At 36.9% G+C, this 17,579-nt stretch overlaps 2 protein-coding genes across 4 annotated transcripts; both read right to left on the bottom strand.

Moving 5' to 3' along the window:
* Nucleotides 1-1,250: 1,250 nt before the first annotated feature.
* LOC111804160 (protein RRP6-like 2) lies at nt 1,251-9,086 on the bottom strand. The gene is made up of 14 exons (XM_023688868.2): nt 8,266-9,086; nt 7,759-7,914; nt 7,265-7,423; nt 7,099-7,182; nt 6,137-6,216; nt 6,004-6,054; nt 5,394-5,502; nt 4,472-4,554; nt 4,269-4,314; nt 3,690-3,777; nt 3,425-3,594; nt 2,392-2,691; nt 2,177-2,281; nt 1,251-2,088 (listed from the first exon to the last, which is right to left on the bottom strand). Exons 1-14 carry the CDS (start codon nt 8,920-8,922, stop codon nt 1,348-1,350), a joined length of 2,829 nt encoding a protein of 942 aa, XP_023544636.2. The 5' UTR covers nt 8,923-9,086; the 3' UTR covers nt 1,251-1,347.
* Nucleotides 9,087-10,175: 1,089 nt separating this feature from the next.
* Nucleotides 10,176-17,083, bottom strand: LOC111804162 (uncharacterized). Of its 3 annotated transcripts, none has more exons than XM_087127667.1 (11): nt 16,933-17,077; nt 16,563-16,791; nt 16,096-16,203; nt 15,805-15,974; nt 14,662-14,795; nt 14,390-14,567; nt 13,704-14,256; nt 13,505-13,617; nt 13,166-13,409; nt 10,816-11,291; nt 10,176-10,512 (listed from the first exon to the last, which is right to left on the bottom strand). In XM_087127667.1, exons 1-10 carry the CDS (start codon nt 17,025-17,027, stop codon nt 11,049-11,051), a joined length of 2,067 nt encoding a protein of 688 aa, XP_086983793.1. In that variant the 5' UTR covers nt 17,028-17,077; the 3' UTR covers nt 10,176-10,512; nt 10,816-11,048. The 3 variants fall into 3 exon arrangements, with proteins under 3 accessions (XP_086983793.1, XP_086983792.1, XP_086983794.1); XM_087127666.1 differs by having other exon boundaries at nt 10,176-10,506; XM_087127668.1 differs by lacking the exon at nt 10,176-10,512 and having other exon boundaries at nt 11,154-11,291; nt 13,505-13,591; nt 16,933-17,083.
* Nucleotides 17,084-17,579: the final 496 nt, after the last annotated feature.

The raw sequence follows: 17,579 nt of genomic DNA, 5'->3' as shown, positions 1-17,579 counted from the left end.
GACGAAGAAACCAGACCGAAATTACTTCGCTAAGGAAAACAAAACGACGCCGCATTGAGGACGGTGACATGGCGTATATCAGCCGTCGATGTCTACGTCTTTTGTAATGAATGGATCAGATTGAACGAGTGCGATCACAGGCCTAATGAAGGTTTCAAAAATGACATGGACAAACCAATGGTAGGCCGCCAACTCATACAGCTTTTGACGTGGCGTTGTTCTGATCATTTTTTATTTTCATTTTTTATTTTTCTTCCTTTTATAATTTATTATTATTATTGTCATTTATTTTTTTAACTAACTATAATATGTAATTAATTAACCATTAAACTTGTGTATAAATTTAATAAAATTCTTTATTTGAGAATAATTATTAACATTATCTACACTTATCAATGAAAATTATTTTAATAATTTGATTTAACAATTAATTATCTAAAATTAAGTAAAAACCAAATAAAAAAATAATTCAGACATCATTTCCCATATCATTTCCCATATAACATTAATCACAGTTATCTGATTTACAGACACTTTATTCCCAAACATCCAATTCCCAAACATTCTCAAATATTTTAAACAAAACCCGAGACCAAAACGACACCTAAAAGTATTGAATCCAACCCGACAAAAAAATTGCATTATATTCATTGAAGTTTATACAATTTTCGCTCGATAACATGTTGAGATTTACATTCGTGTACAATAAGGAACATAAATTGCTGAACTAATATTGGTGTGGTGTCTATGAAACCAATTTTAATAAACGAGTAAGTAACAATTTCACCAAAAACTTCCAATAACACATACAAAATTGTGTAAGACGAAAATTGGCTTATAAACCCCATGGTAACCCAAGAATTGACAAGAATTGACAAGATCAATAATAAGAACAATTTCCTAAGGTAGCGTATGAGCTCGATGATTTGATAAACTCTATTTGTTCCTAAAGGTCGACGACAGATCTGTAGTATAAAAAGAAAGAAGACTCAACGGTAAGTTGTTCGAGAAGAGTAGCGTAACCCTTTGCCACCCTTTGCCACCCTTTGCCTAAGTTTCGGTTATGGACGTCGACAAACTGGCATCATCCCTAACTTAGGGGTTGCCCAATTCTCCACACTATTGTGTTGTGTGTATATCAGTATAACTATGATTTGACAAGGAACAGAGATAATCGTAATGACCATTATAATCTAAGATTAGAACTCCCTGGCAAACTGGAAACAAGCAAGATCACTCTTTCAACACTATTTAATAGACTTTTTACTCTTTCCATTTTAATACTTTGAAATCTTTTGACTTGTAATACCGTCTGTAGTTTACAGAGTAAAAATCACTTACATTGATTTAGCGGAAAGTTGCACTTCGGTTTCCGGTAGCAGGGAAGGCATGGCGTCGTTTGCCTTGCGGTAATTCCACGGTTGCACTGTTCTTGTGAACTCGATTCAGATCTAAATCTGACTTTGCCCCAGCGTTCTTCGATGACTTTGGATCTTTGTCGTCCTCACGTTTCGAGTCTTCCTCCAAATCTTCTCCAAATTCTATTTGTTTCCTTGCTGCTTCGTAGTCGAACGGTTGAATCTGCAAAAAACCACTTTGTTTTCCTGAATCGTCAGTTTCTTGAAGGTTCATAGCTTGTTCATTAGAATTCAAACATTTTTGAAAGCTAGAAGACAATTCGGACAGAGACATTGGTTCGTCGTTGTTGTCGTCGTCGTCTTCTATTTCAAGAGGTGAACTAGCACTAAAACCTTTCAACTTTGGCTCATCGGTGGCTGCTTCTGCAACAGGATGCAATTCTTCGTCTTCGTCTTCGTCTTCGTCTTCGTCATCGTCATCGTCATCGTCATCATCTTCCAACATGATAATCTCATCTGTTGGGCAGGGTTTTGAGACTGGCATTGCAGGTAGCTCTATATTCGAGCTTTTTGTCGACTCGGCAGCAGGTGCTTCGGAATTTTGAGCTTTTAATGCAGTCATGGTGGTTGGTTCTACAACGGACTTTAATGGCTCACTCGTTCCCAAGAATGAATGAAAGGGTAGAGTCACAGAAGATCGGATTTTATCCAACTTGTTCTCTTCCTTATCCTAGTAAAAATAAGCGATACCAATGAGGCAGCAACAGGAGAAGAACTAAAAGAAATGGTATCTTACATGTTACACCAAAGGACCCTACCTTTATATCAGTATCTAATTTTCTCTTTGGGGCCGAGTTTCCCAATAGCGAACCGAGACCTCCTCGGTTAGTTTTCTTTTGCAACGTAATGTTCACTCCAGTAACCTTAAACAGGGAATCATTTAGAACATAGATCTCAAGCAAAGAAACCAATCAGACACAAAAGAAAGTTCTAATTAGTCTCTAACCATGGTTAATTAGATATACTTCAATACCTGCGCTACCGGATATTTATCGCCATTGGAATGTTCGCCCAGCTCCGATGTCGTTGGGCCCATCCCATTCAGAACAGGATGCATTGAGTGGTCTACCATTACACATTTTCCAGGTACAAAGGGCCGGTATCCATGTTCCAAGGGTGCAACTTTAGACTGAGAAGAGGACGAACAGATCTGATCATTGGCAGTATTATCAACAGCACTGTCTTTCACAATTGGGATTGCGAATCTCAAATTCGAAGTATCGGGCATATTAGTTTCTTGATGTTCATTAGCTGATGTGTTTTCTTCTGATGCCTATCATGCAAACAACATATCAACAGCGAAGGCAAGAGAATGTTAAAAATATCAAAGTATCAGCAGCGAAGAAAAACGAAAGGATCATAAATATATCCAATCAACAAGTAATGAACTCAAATGTGCAGATGAAAAGGTAATCATCTGCAATCTTAAAAGCAAACATAGAGAAATTCGTCTGATATTATCGAGGTTTCCAATGGCTCAAAAATGTATCCGTTCATTCCACTAATGGGTCGTTTATACGAAACGGGGTTGCTTCATGAGAACGGGCTACATGTACTAGAACATAATATACAGATACACATTCTACATAAAATCCTAGTCAGCATAAACAAGAAGCCCTCCGTCTTATTTTATGAAAAGGCGATGTACAGCAACAATTAACAGATACATTAAGACTTGCAAATAGTTATACAACTTAAAACTATTAGTCTGCCAATACCCTCATGCTACCAAAATGAATTAGTTGAGCTCTTCTAATTAAGAATAAAGCTCACAAACCAGAACAACATTCCTCCATATCTACTCTAGACGTAGAATAAAGCCGGTGCCTCCAGGAATAGATGTGTTCCCTTCATCTCATTTAAACAATTAAATAATACTAACACTAATCATATAGCTAAACACCATGAATTAATTGAAGGTCAGGCACTTAAAAACCTAGGAAATGATCTCGAGTCTGTTAAGTTATTAATCAACAACAGTATGAGGTTACAAGCACAAGCCTTACCGCCTCGGTACGGACTTCCTTCAAACGCTCAGCAGCCTCTTCAAATGCACTTGAATTCAGCATCGAATGCCTAATGATGGTAACAATTGAAGCAAGATTGCGCTCAATGAATGAATGCTTTGATTTCAGTAATCTACGTAATTTGTTAATGGTGACAGGCATCTGTTTGGCTTTAACAATAAGAAAACTATGTTAAAATTCTGCAGTAAGCCACAAAAATAAGATTATTTCTAACAACAAATGCCAGCATAGGTTTCCCAGTTACCGATTTCCAGAAGCGTTTTGTTTGGCAGTATGTAACCAGTACTTTCATCCTCTGCACGAGCAACAATATCTCGCCACTCAAAGAGACTCTGTCACATTGTAAATAAAGGATATTTACTTCCAGCAACATAAATTAAACAGGACATATGATCTAGCCTCTAACCAATTAATTTCATTTCTAAGAAGAACGCGTTACTTTCAGGCTGGAGTAATGGTACTCCCGTCAAGTGGAAAATGACTCAAATCTTTTAAGTGTTAAGTGGAAAGGTGACCACAAGACTAAAACCTTCTTCCTGGCAGATTCTACCAAGAGTGCTGGACTGAAATGAAATAGAGTTGGAACCTCAAGTTTAGAGGAAAGTTGTCGGACACGGGGCATGAAGAACGGGTTTGTAATAGTAATCCCTCCATATTATTTTATGTCTGTGGGGATTCTTCTAATTTCATTAGCAAATTGGGTGGACTGCTAAACCCCATTTATTGTATAAAAGAAATAAGATATTTGTAAGAGGTCTTCACCCCTGTTACCTTCCTGATGCAGATATATTATGCATAGAATGTAAAGTGTAAGAAAGCTTACAGCAGCAACAGCAAGCTGTTGAGCATTGAAACCAGAACCCTGCAATCTATATTAAAATTAATAGAAATTAGGACGTTTCTTACAAATACTTAAGAGTTCCACTAAATGCAAGGAGAAAAGAAAAGGAAAATTCACCAGCAGGAGCAAAAGTGAACAACTGTAAATGTTAATGTTCTTTTTACTGAAGAATGAAGAAAACTTACCCGTATACATAAAAATATGAACTTTCTGTCAACAGCTCCTTCTCGTAAAGATGCAGGCATACGTCATAACTTCGCTTGTAGACCTATGAAAAACAAGGTAGCTTCATCAAAAAGGTAAAGCGATGCTACATACCTTCAGCCACCTCAGAGCAGAAAATTAAAGGTGGTTTCCTATATTGAACCACACTGATCCGTATGAGAAAACATGGAGTGCAACATTTTCTTTTAGGAAAATGTGAAGTGCAACTTGATTGAGTTTGAAATATTACAGGCAGCAAACCAAATATCAATACAAAAAAATATATAGATCCCCATATGTCAAACGCGTGAGTGAAAAAACAAAACAGATTTCATAATGTTATAGGTCAAACCTCATCTGGCAGAATAAGTCTTAAACTAGAATTTTAAAATGCTGGCTATGGAGATTGTGCAACCTGTAATTGTTACTTCCATACTTGTAGCAACATCATACTTTTGAACATTGACAGAATAAAAGAATAAATATAATCATAATCCAGAAAGAGTATATACGCTTTTCCATCAGCTCTACATAATATCTCTTAGCTCAATGAAATTCATTCAGATTCCAAGATTTTTTTGAAAATCATATCACATTGGAAAAGGGAAAAAAAAAAAAAAAAAAAAAAAAAAAAAACTCAACATATGTTTATGCTATCATTTAAGTGGCTAAAATTCACTTCCTATCTTGATGAACTCATTAAAAACACAAACATTGTTTACGATCTCAGTTGCCAGTAGCTTTAAAGAGATCCTACAATTTGTAAGGCAACCATGAAGGTGGATCAATATTAGGAGAACGCTAAGGATATAGGTAGCTGAACAAAGCTCAACCACATTTCCCTAAAATCCAATTTTTTCTGGACTTGTTAACAAAATAGCATAAGATGTAGAGCAACTATACCTCTACCAAAGGAAGATCAGATTCTTCAGATTCACGGGGCATTGAGGACAGTTTCTTCCTCATCAAATCATAAATATATAGCAAATAATGTGTATCTTCCCTTGCATATCTGTGATTAAAAGATGTCGAGTTAAATAAAAGTGAATAAGGATACAACAAAATAATGTACAATCAAAGAAAACTTCAAGCAATACCACATGCTTTAAAGCATTTTACACTTTCACTTGGGAAATGTGCTCGATGCATCCATGACTTGTTGGACATTTACAGGGAAAAATGAATACTAATTACACCAACTACCCTTACAGAAGACTCCATATGAGAAAATTTCATTGATCTTTTAACTCGAGCATCATCGCAGACTAGCACCCTATTTTCTCCTAACTGAGATTGTTTTAACTGTAGATTACGAGCTTTAAGATTTTACAACATTTATTTTGTCTAATTCTTCAACTTCACAATAAAAATTGTCAAGTGCATCCACGCAAAGACTACTAGAGGGAAAAATAAAACAATTGAATACTTTGCATCTTCAAAGATAAAAAAAGATAAACAAAGGTGTACTACTAGGGTTAAAAAACTACATGGCAAGAACAAAAGACATTTATACCTCAGCATCTCCTCAGGAAGAGGTCTTAATCTCCAGTCTGCATTCTGGTACCTGTAACAAGTTTTAACTGTTAAAGCTACAAAAAAGACCCATCCACGCACACAGCATCCAGATGCTGAGAGAGAGTCCCTACTCTTTATTAGCTGCAACACCACAAAAGTGATGAAGGAGATACTCCAGACTATTTCTTTCCAGTTTCAAAACTCTTGAAGCCTGAGGACAAAAAATGTGAATACATGTCGAAAGTTATTCGTTCTCTGCAAGTTAAGATACAGAGAAAGAAGACCCTGCATCCCCAAAAGAAGTCTAAAGCTAGACAATCCTTGAAAAGATAATCATAAATCAACAACTTATCCAGGAAACAAAATCCAAGGACCACTAGCCAAGCATAACAAGTAGAGCTTTATTTGATGGCTGGAAAAGCAGGCAAAACCTGTAAAAACCATTAAACTTGGAACATTGACATAAGGATACACCCAAGCAAAGAATATAGTTTCAAAAAATTCGCCAAGTTTGATGAATTTTTTTTATAATCAGAAATTCAGAGACGCTCTAGTTCCTATAATCAATGGAAAAAACTGTATTAAATTATCAGGATACCTCTGAAAAAAACTATAGCCAGAAGTTGCCTAATTTGTGAAGACAAAGAAAAAGGGATGATAAAAGAACAAAAATAGAAACTTGCGTGGTAATTCAATGATATTAAGATACTAATGCAAGAACTAAAGCACAAGTGCAGAGAAAGGAAGAATAGGTAGATACTGTAACCTGACAACCATTTTTTTCAGGTAGATAAACAAATCAAAAAGACAAAAGGATATGAGGGCAAAACCTCCCCAAGTCCACTAAAATACAAGTAGGGACCTCAATTAAATGGGGAAAAAAGGGATAAAGGTCCCATACTATTTACAATTGGCTTGGGTCTAACGAACTATATGCATCTGAGGGAATAAGCTCATGCAAGAACCTAGGAATGAGATTGTAACTTGCAGACCATAATCCAAATGTAGACGTAAGAGAATTTGATAAGAGTGATAACCATAAGAGGACAAAAGAAACATAACAAATACTTGATAATGGCTTTAAAAACACCACCTGCCCAGTGTCAAATAAGTTGCAAATATAAATCCCAAAATCCCGTTGAAGCCACACAACGTCTCGGTCTGCTCCATGCAGCACCTAAATGAGTATAAATATTACAATAAAACCCCCACGAAAACTAAAATGACAACAAAAAAACATTTCTTTTCACAACGTTTACCTTTCTCTTTGAAGGATCCTTGAAAACCTCTCTCAAATAGGGCCCCACATGAATTCTAAGCTTCAATGTATCAACTACAAAATCCTCAGTTCTTGTAGAAATTTGCATCAGACAGGTAAGTCCTTGAAAAGATCGATACTGATTATGCTCCAAATCAACCTTAAATATTAATAACGTGCATCAATAGACAGAACACAGAAATCAAAGTTGCAAAGAAAATCATACCATGAGAAATTCTACAAAGAGTACTATGTTCCATTGCAAATTAACGCCAATCTCTGATTTATTTGATAATAGAGCAACAGATCTTGAATTCATATGCATTTTATTGGTTTCTTCCCCAACTCAAATTAATAAGGCAAAATGAGAGCTTGAGAAGTAAGCATCTGGACCGCCAAACTCATATAAAACACAGTCTAAATACAGGCAATACAGAATAATTACTTCTGACCATATATGTTTCTCATAGAATTAAATTAGTAATAGTTTTGTACCGCAAATTCGTTCTCCCGTCGCAATTTAGCTGCCAATTCTTTCAAATCATTAACTTCCTCAATGAATTTGAAAGGAGTGCAATCCAAAGATGGTGGATAAACAGGTTGAAAATCTTCATTAATCTTATCGACAAAGTCCAATACAGATAGCTTCTCCTGCACATACAAGTAAATTGAAGTAAGCAACAAATCTCAACTTCCACAAAATGATATCTGATCATGAAAAATGGATACACACAATACACGTGACAATCCGATTGAATCCCAACGCATCCCCGCTAAACCACAGACCATATTTACAAAGGATAAGCCAAAAACTTCTGGCCATTAAAATTTGGTCTTGTCTTAAAGGAGCCACTAAAATGTAGTCTTAACTTTCTAAAGTAATGCAAAGCACCAAGGTCAGCTAACTTGAGCGAAGCGTAATCTTCTTCCTCCCTTGTAATCAAAATAAATGGAAAAAGTAACACTTTAAGGCCACAACAAGCCAAAGGGGGTTAAACTAACCAGTGGATGTACAAACCGCGTGCCATCTTCACTCCTTTGCAACCAGACATGCTCAAATGGCTGATTTGCATTATTAACCAAGATGTTAAACTCGTCCTGCGGTCTACGGATAGTCGGTATATGAAATGGCACTTTCGGCTTCACCCCCAAAGTTCTCCTGTCCTTGGTAGCAACCTTCACACTAGACTCAAAAGAATCGTGCACCTCGACTCCATGACTCGGACTCTTCTTCTTCTTCCCACACACCAACTGAAACCCATCATCAGCGTCCGCCGTAAAAGCCACTGCCCTCCCACTCTCCTCCTCCTCCTTTCGAATCCTCTGAAACTCGTCCAGCGACACATCGAACCGCTCCAAGATATCATCGTTAACATTAACCAACCAATCATACGCGTCGTCGTTATCCTCGGGGAACGCCATTTCTTTGCCCCAAACTTCAGCGGACGAGCCAATGGTCTCGAGCATCGACTGAGATTGCCGGTCGATGCTCCGTATCGGGATTTTGAATTCATCAAAGTTGTAATAAAAGTGAAAGTCTTTGCCAGCCGGAATACCCTGTGAAGAGCCGGCGAGCTTCGACAAAGACGAACCGAGAGAACCACTGGTTAGGGATTGCAGAGTCTGAGCCTTCTGTGAATCAGACTGATCGACGTCCATCTTGTAGCTCAGAGATACCCCGCCGGACGTGAGAGGGATCCCCGTTGAGGTATCGGCGGTTAGGGTTCCGGAGAAGAGTTGCAGAGAAGAACTTCGTTTCCGCTGCGCATATACTTCACTGTGCGAGAGAGAGAGGAGAAGGAAAACGTTAAAATGAAACTGAAAGAGAAGAAATGGGTAGAGAGAGAGAGAGAGAAAGACAGAGAGAGAAAGGCTATCACGTGAGAGGACCTGACTGCACGTGACCTCGACCCCAATCAGATTGTGTCATAACAAATTTAGGTCAATTTCCTCGGCTCGGCTTGGCTCAAATGCTTTCAATTGGTTCATTTGGCTCGTTCGGATGTTTTGAATGTTGAGGGTTATTAGAAGTGAGTCCCACATTGGTTAATTTAATCGAAGATCGTGAGTTTTTAAAGCAAAGGAATACATCTATATTAGTATGAGGCTTTATGAGGATTTACACCACGATATCAGAGTTACAAACCTAATCTTAGTCATGTCAATAGAATCCTCAAACCATTGTGGAAAGTGGTGATTTACACCACGATATCAGAGTTACAAAACCTAATCTTAGTCATGTCAATAGAATCCTCAAAAATCCTCAAATGTTGAACAAATTGTGTAGTGTACTTTGTTCGAGGGCTAAAAAAAAATGTCAATTGGCTCGTTCGGTTTGAAAGCATTTTTTTTATCAAATTTTTTACGATTGATTTTAAGATAATTATGGGTTGTTGGCTTCACAATTAGGTTGTAAGCTCGAGTTTTCAAATCTGGAGATGAAATTGGATCATGTGAAACTAAACCGAAGACCATTCGACACAAGAAATCTTAGGAGTACCAAGTGAGTCTAATACCTATGGACTAGTTTGATGAAATTATATGTTACATAAATAATACGTATTTTTTTGTAGTTGTTTACTACGTGTTGATATGACTATGTATGATTTAGTTGATATATTAAGATTCTATATTTGTAAACTTCATGACCATAATGATGTAACCATGTGTATGATTTACAAGGTATCACGAATGAAATGCTATGATTTTGTATGTTGCTCTCATAAAGCACACGGATCGTGAAGTGATAGAAGTATTATATGAATCCTCTTGCATAACCATGATTTTTATGCGAAACCTCAAGCATGTTATGCGTACATCGACCATAAATTACTCATTCTAATAGGCTTGAAGTAATGCATACCTAAAAGAAAGATTTTGAGTCTTATTTCTTCTTAGAGTTCAACTCCACGAGTGTCGGTAAACCTATACGCATGCCTATTATCTGTCCGGGCCCGCGTGTGTGTGAATAGACCATACGTAGAAAAGTAATATACACCTCAATCTACCCGATAATGAAATTTGAGCCCAATGTACATGAATTTAGATCCTTCAAAATATGAGGCTATAATTACATACGTTTACATTTTATTACCAGAGTCGTTACACCATTCTCCTCTTTCTTTCAACCCTCCTCCATTTTATTTCTAGATATCCTTCTCTGTTTCCTTCCTTCTAGAGACAATTGTCAATCAATGATTGTACAAACTTGCGTGTTGTACAAACTTGCGTGTGCGTGCGTCTCTATACCTCAAATAAGATGAAAATTTGTGGGACCCCTATGCAAAGAATAGTATTTTTTTTAAAACATTTTTCTATAGAAATAAAAAATCACAATATTTTTAAAAACTAAAATTGAATGATGATATTTTTGAACGACTCTTAAAAATTAAATGATTATTTTTAAATGATTACTAAAACTCTTGAAAGTTGAAAAGAAATTATAAAGCAAATTACAAAATTAAGAGAAATTAAGAGAAGATTTATCCTAATTTACCCAAAAAAAAAAAAAAAAAAAAAAAAAAAAAAAAAAAAAAAAAAAAAAAAACTCACCAAACATGACAGTAGTAGCTCATGGGGACTTTATTTTCAACCCGAAGTGTCCAAAACTGAACAAGAAAAACCAAATTCCATTGTCGCGTTGTTCTCTGGGGGCCCCAACTTCGTGTACTCGCAAAGGACAAGGAGATATGAGTTTGACCTCACACGCAGCATCAGAATGAACAATAAAAAAAGATGGCCAAACTAGGAAAGCACGAAGAAAGATGAATGGAGGGTTACCCTTTTTAAGTGGAATGGTTGTCACTCTCAGGTAGCTTGCCAACAACACGGACGCGGATGACAGGGATAGAGTCCCACCATTCCTTCAGTCGTCTGTCACCACCGCTGTTGGTATCCTCAGTTTTTTTCCGTAGGCTTGAGGTCATGAAAAACCCATATAATGTTGACCCCATTATTATGTACTTTGTTGGAACTAATGCCAGTGTTATTGCCACGCCGCATAATACCGCCATTGCAATGTCTGAGTGCTGCAATAATCCCCACAATAATACAAATTCTTTTTACAATCAAACTGTCTTGACTAATTATGAACATAATGACCATCAAACCGTCTTGTCTAATTGAACTATGCTCAGAATGACCATTAGCACGAGAATCATGAACTATGCTCAATGCTCAGAATGATCATTAGCACGAGAATCATTGAGCATAATGACCTTTAGCACGAGAATCATGAACTATGCTCAATGCTCAGAATGATCATTAGCACGAGAATCATGAGCTATGCTCAATGCTCAGAATGACCATTAGCACGAGAATCATGAACTATGCTCAATGCTCAGAATGATCATTAGCATGAGAATCATGAGCTATGCTCAATGCTCAGAATGACCATTAGCACGAGAATCATGAACTATGCTCAATGCTCAGAATGATCATTAGCATGAGAATCATGAGCTATGCTCAATGCTCAGAATGACCATTAGCACGAGAGTCATGAACTATGCTCAATGCTCAAAATGACCATTAGCACGAGAATCATGAGCTATGCTCAATGCTCAGAATGACCATTAGCACGAGAGTCATGAACTATGCTCAATGCTCAAAATGACCATTAGCACGAGAATCATGAGCTATGCTCAATGCTCAAAATGACCATTAGCACGAGAATCATGAACTATGCTCAATGCTATGAATGACCATTAGCACGAGAATCATGAACTATGCTCAATGCTATGAATGACCATTAGCACGAGAATCATGAACTATGCTCAATGCTATGAATGATCATTAGCACGAGAATCATGAACTATGTTCAAGGCTATGAATGACCATTAGCACGAGAATCATGAACTATGCTCAATGCTATGAATGACCATTAGCACGAGAATCATGAACCTCAATGCTAAGAATGACCATTAGCATGAGAATCATGAATTTTCATGAACTATGCTCAAAATGACCATAAGCACGAGAATCGTGAACTATGCTTAGAATGATCATTAGTACGAGAATCATGAAAGAGAGACCATTTACCACGAGAATCATGAAAGAGAGACCATTTACCACGAGAATCATGAACTATGCTCAGAATGACCATTAGTACGAGAATCACGAACCATGCTCATAATGACAATTAGCATGAGAATCATGAACTATGCTCATAATGACCATTAGCACGAGAATCATGAACCATGCTCAAAATGACCATTCGCACGAGAATCATGAACCATGCTCAAAATGACCATTAGCACGAGAAACATGGCAAATGTCAAGAAGTTATATGTCGTAACCAATAGAGTACAACTACTCTACGAAGTGTCCTAACACAAAATAAAGCCACCTTTGGGCGCAAAAAATGTTAAAACTAATGATTTTTTCTAAAATTGTTCATCCCTCCTTTGTGAATTCAAATAAATTTTGTCACACAATTTCAATTTACCTAATAACTATTACCTTCTAAAACCATTTAATAGCAATTTTGTAATCGAAAATCACTGTGGGGGAGAACCAAATACTGATACTTTCATCCAATATAGACAACTTTTTTTAAATTATGAAACAATGGAAAAGGTGGTCTCCGTTACAATACCTACCAATGTTTTATTTCCATGCATGGGCCTTTCAATGGATGCCATTGGATGTTGAAGACTGAAATAAAATCTAAACTAGCCAACCTAACCATAAAGAGTTTCGAAGGATTACGACAATAATCAGCCAACTCGACTTAACAACCTGAGTTTTTGGAAATGTTACTTCGACATTATATATTTGCTACCACCTAGTTTGAGCAAATATATGTATACCCAAAGGAACGTAAGATTAAATCTCATGAGAATCGAATGGTTAGATCTTTTTCAAGAAACATGTTAAAATATTTACTTAAGAAATGTGAGTATACCTTGCGAGTTTTGGATATGAAAATGGACCAAAACTTCAACACTGCAATGTTTACAGTCTTCACAATCTCGTGCACATTTTGCAAACCTTGTTGGGCAGCCACTATGCTCTCCATTGTACTTTGGTCAGTGGCAGTGCAGACCACAATCTCGTCGCAGTTTTCCCGAATCTTTTCCATTCTCGCTTGAAACATCGTCATGACCACCCAAAATAGGAAGGCAGCTACAGCCTTGCCGAACCACTCCCTACATCCGTGAATGTACATTAGTTGGCATCTTGATCCAAGGAAAACTTGAAGAATAGAAGATTTGGTGCAAACAAAATGCTGAACAGAACTTACTTGTATGTGATTATCAAAGATACAGCGAGCACAATAACAGTAGCCACTGGTCTTTCCCATCCAAGAACTTCTCTGAACAAAGATAACCTGCTATTGAGTGGCTTTAGTAGCTCCTATATCATATTATCAGATTGTGATTTTAATATTAATCGCTAAAGAATAAAATTCTTTAAATATTTGCTTAGACTGAGATGCTTACCATGAAGATGAATACACTTTCACCAATTCCTTCCTCTTTCAGTCCTACAGCAGTAGCCTTGGCAACTGCAACTTTCTTCTCTTCTTCTCTGGCCTGATTGACGGCATTCTCTAAGGAGGACCGAGATTCATCAAGTTCAGTACTTATATTACAAACTTTATCTCTTACTTCTACACTAGAGTCGGATAATTGTGACATATTCAAATATCTCAGGGCTGAAGTTGCACTACATGGCCATCCACTATTCGGCAACTTCAGATTCTCAGCAAGTTCCTCTAGAACATAGTCGCCCTTTGGTAGCTCGTCACATAAGGCAAAGATTAAGAACTTTGTAGGAACCGGTGGAGATATTCTAAGCAGTTCTCTGGCTGCATGAAGCCTTATAACCCCTAATATTGTTCTTGAATGCATCTCCCATGCCTGTATTGGACTTTCCACATTAAATTTCCGTAAAAAACGATGCAAGAGTACAATCTCCTTTATTAATGCTAGCCAATGATCACGTCTTGTAGAACTTGTTATCTCTGGAAACTCCAGCACAACTTCCTCTAATCTATAAAAGTGTGACAATATTTGGATTAATAATAAATTAAAGCATTTCTTTTACACCAATTGCTCAATCATCGCCCAGAAAGAAAATAATAATAATAATAATAATAATTAAAAAAAAAAAAAAAATTGCTCACATCGCAGGGGACTCGTAGACTATTGCCTTGTCAAATATTGGAGCACCCCAAGGTCCTGTGGAAGCTGGCTTCACACTGTGCAGAGTGTCCCTTGAGAGTTCTATCTCAACTGCATTTTCATATGCTATAACTCCTGAAGCCTCAAAATAGAGGCTGTAGTTAGTTAATGTAAGCCTTCCTGAGACAGAAAAACGACCTTCCTGTTTGGATATGTTCTCAATGACAGATCAATCAAATGGGAGATGGATCAACGAAAATTTGCTAAATCTAACCAGGCCAACTTGTTGATCCAATGTGGCGCACAACCCTTTGTGAGCTAGCAGTCCCCTCCACGTGCAATATGAACTCATCGTCGCGTAATTCTACACCCTTTGGCGTTGCCTGTTTCTGCAGATGCTTCATGCATCTGGAGACGATAGGTTGAACAAGAGCCCAAAAAAAGTGAGAAAATGATTCAGAAGTTATATTGATCAAATATAGATATCTAATTACCTATAACTAACAATTTTTACCTCTCCTTACCAGGTTTGGGGACTTACTGATAGTGTATGTAAACTTTTAGATACAATGTCTGGAAGAGAAATGCTAATTAAGTACTCTCTCTAGAACTACTTTGAAGCTCTTCCAAGTGTTCTTAAAAACTTCTTAATCCAATGTTATGAAAAACTCGACAAATGGCTTTAGTTGGCTAATAGAGTTTTCACAATTTTAAAAGTTATATCAAACTCACTTTCCTCAAATCTCTGAGGAAGTATTTGAACAATTATAAAATAAATTGTAAAATGGCAAGGAGAAACCCTTTCAATAATTCATTTATCTCAGCCTCAAAGAAAAACAACACAAGCATTCTATATTGGCAGAGGGAGAAAATCTCTTGCGCTCATACAATACAAACGGTCTAAGTAAAGTAGAGTAAACTAACAATAGACGTAACTATCAAATAAACAGAGAAGGCAGGTGTCCATTAGTGCGCTATCTTAAGTGTGGTACAGAATTCCCATTAACGTTATAACCACAACTACAGGAATGTTATATAATTGATAACATATAAATGCATGGTGTTGGATGATGAAAGTCTCCATTGGTGTGAGTTTATAATCAAAGAATACTCTCTCCATTGGTGTGAGGCCTTTAGGGGAAACCCAAAGGAAAGGCATGAGAGCTTATGCTCAAAGTGGACAATATCATACCATTGTGGAGAGTCGTGTTCATCTAACACATGACACTGATGACATCGAGATTAGATGTTCCATTTTACTATGATAGTGCTGGCTAGGTCATAAAAGGTAATCGTAAACCTAAAATTATAATGTTTCTCCAGTCAATGAAACTAATATGTGTTTCTCGCCTTCCGCTCCGCTACGCTAAACATGGAAAAAGTTAAATTAAAATTTAGAACAAGATAGAACTATTACTTGTCAATTTCCTTCAGAAATTTATCATATGCTGGGAAATGAAGCCGGTGTCCAGTTGGTGCTGTTAGAGTTTCGAATGTGAATCTTGCATTGACAAGATCAGATAATAATGGAACTAAAGAACCTAACCACACAAATGCATCTTCTCCAACATCTGGATCGTCGTTAACCTGCCAAGATAATAACAAAATTGGGTGTCCGAAGGCGAGAGAGAGACAGACAGGCAAGAAAATCACCAATAATCCATCAAAATGTAATTAGATGGTTCGTCCAATCACACACGAGTCTTACAAGCAACGGTATAATGTCCGAATAGAAAAGAGGGATCTCATCTTGCTCGGGAGGCACATTGGCTGCTATGATTTTATTCTTCTCTTCTTTCGCCTTCGCCACGCACTCCTGTAACATCGAGGACAGAGAAACATAAAAGTTATACACAAGCAACTCAATATTACCGATGCATAAGGCAGAGCTTCAGCACGAAACTATCAACTGGAAAGAAACTTAGAAAACTAAATAAGATTTCAAATATCACGTTAGAACACCATAGTCCAACTTTTGCAAGGCATTACAAAAGAACAATCGCTGCAAGTAGAGTCAAAGACAATGTATTCTCCCGGTAACAAAATCAAATTTCGGAACATTTTAAACAGAAATGTGGAGGAATATATCTTAAAACTAAATCCATAAAACCGGTAAATAGGAGCCTAATAGAGAACTTCTGAACAAGGTTGAGAAGTGCGTGTACACGTACGTACCTTGCGAGACTCTTCATCTTCAGAAGAAGGCATCTCCCAAGCAAGCATCATATCAAAGCTGAAGCGGCTAAACGATCCATTGCCAATACCTTCCTCCAAGTTCCGGCACATATCCGCCAGAGCCTTGGCGCTACAAAACTCCACGAACTTCCTCGAATAGGTTCTGGTCTCAGGTTTCCACGAAATCTCAAACTCCTCCCCCAATCCTTCCACCGAACTACCGACTTTCCTGTACAAGTACAAAATCATTTAGCAATCAAAACCAGCCTCAATCGGTCTGTACAAGCCACAGAACAAGAAGAATAACATTGAAGTGCTTTCGATTTGAGAATAAGCGAAGAAGAAGAAGAAGAAGAAGAAATAATCTTACAGAGCACAGCGTTGGACGACGTCATTGGCGATGGAGGACAGGCGCTTCCGAGAGGCCGTCGCCATTGTTGCGGTGATTTCGATTTGCCGAGACATTGGAATGTAGAATGAAGAAGCTTTTCGGTCCTAATGGCTACGCAGTGAAAGGTGCATGTTGTACGTGTCTATATAGCACTCGTCCACGTGGCATATTTCTCATGCAACGCGCATGCCACGTAAGACCTCCATGGCTTGGAAACTGGGTAGAATCTCAGGTTTGTCGCTTATGAAGTTAATGTTTCCATTTTTTTTTACCAATAATAATAATAATAATTAAATTTATAAAAAGAAAAAAAAAAGGTTAATCTTATTTAGTATTTAAGTAAAAATATTTGAAAAAAAATTAATTAATAAAAATATTCCTAAACTATCAAATTATAAAATAATAATAATAATAATAATAATAAAATAAAAATAATTAGTATCTCTATTTAAAAAGTATTATTGAATTTTAAAGCGTTTCATTAATATTTTTAAATTTAAAAAAAAATTATTATTGCTACCGTTTATCCTATATTTAAAAAGTATTTATGAAATTTTAAAATTAGGGTTATTACTATTATGAACGAAAATCGTCTTACACTTCATAAATTATATCAAAATTTTTTA

This window comes from Cucurbita pepo, chromosome 10 (assembly GCF_057944985.1).
Source record: "Cucurbita pepo subsp. pepo isolate OVF chromosome 10, ASM5794498v1, whole genome shotgun sequence".
NCBI classification, from domain to species: domain Eukaryota; kingdom Viridiplantae; phylum Streptophyta; class Magnoliopsida; order Cucurbitales; family Cucurbitaceae; genus Cucurbita; species Cucurbita pepo.
Note: the sequence above shows the minus strand (reverse complement) of the source record. Positions and strands in the feature narration are given on the sequence as shown.

What these genes read in the sequence shown, in the direction of transcription:
- LOC111804160 (XM_023688868.2), bottom strand. Translation starts at nt 8,922, where the DNA reads ATGGACGTCGATCAGTCTGATTCACAGAAGGCTCAGACTCTGCAATCC. An exon ending in CTGATCTTCCTTTGGTAGAG is followed by an intron (nt 4,555 to 5,393) that starts GTATAGTTGCTC and finishes TGTTTTTCATAG; the next exon opens with GTCTACAAGCGAAGTTATGA. An exon ending in ATAAATATCCGGTAGCGCAG is followed by an intron (nt 2,282 to 2,391) that starts GTATTGAAGTAT and finishes TCCCTGTTTAAG; the next exon opens with GTTACTGGAGTGAACATTAC.
- LOC111804162 (XM_087127667.1), bottom strand. Translation starts at nt 17,027, where the DNA reads ATGTCTCGGCAAATCGAAATCACCGCAACAATGGCGACGGCCTCTCGG. An exon ending in GTCGTCCAACGCTGTGCTCT is followed by an intron (nt 16,792 to 16,932) that starts GTAAGATTATTT and finishes GTACTTGTACAG; the next exon opens with GAAAGTCGGTAGTTCGGTGG. An exon ending in TCTTTGATAATCACATACAA is followed by an intron (nt 13,410 to 13,504) that starts GTAAGTTCTGTT and finishes TCACGGATGTAG; the next exon opens with GGAGTGGTTCGGCAAGGCTG.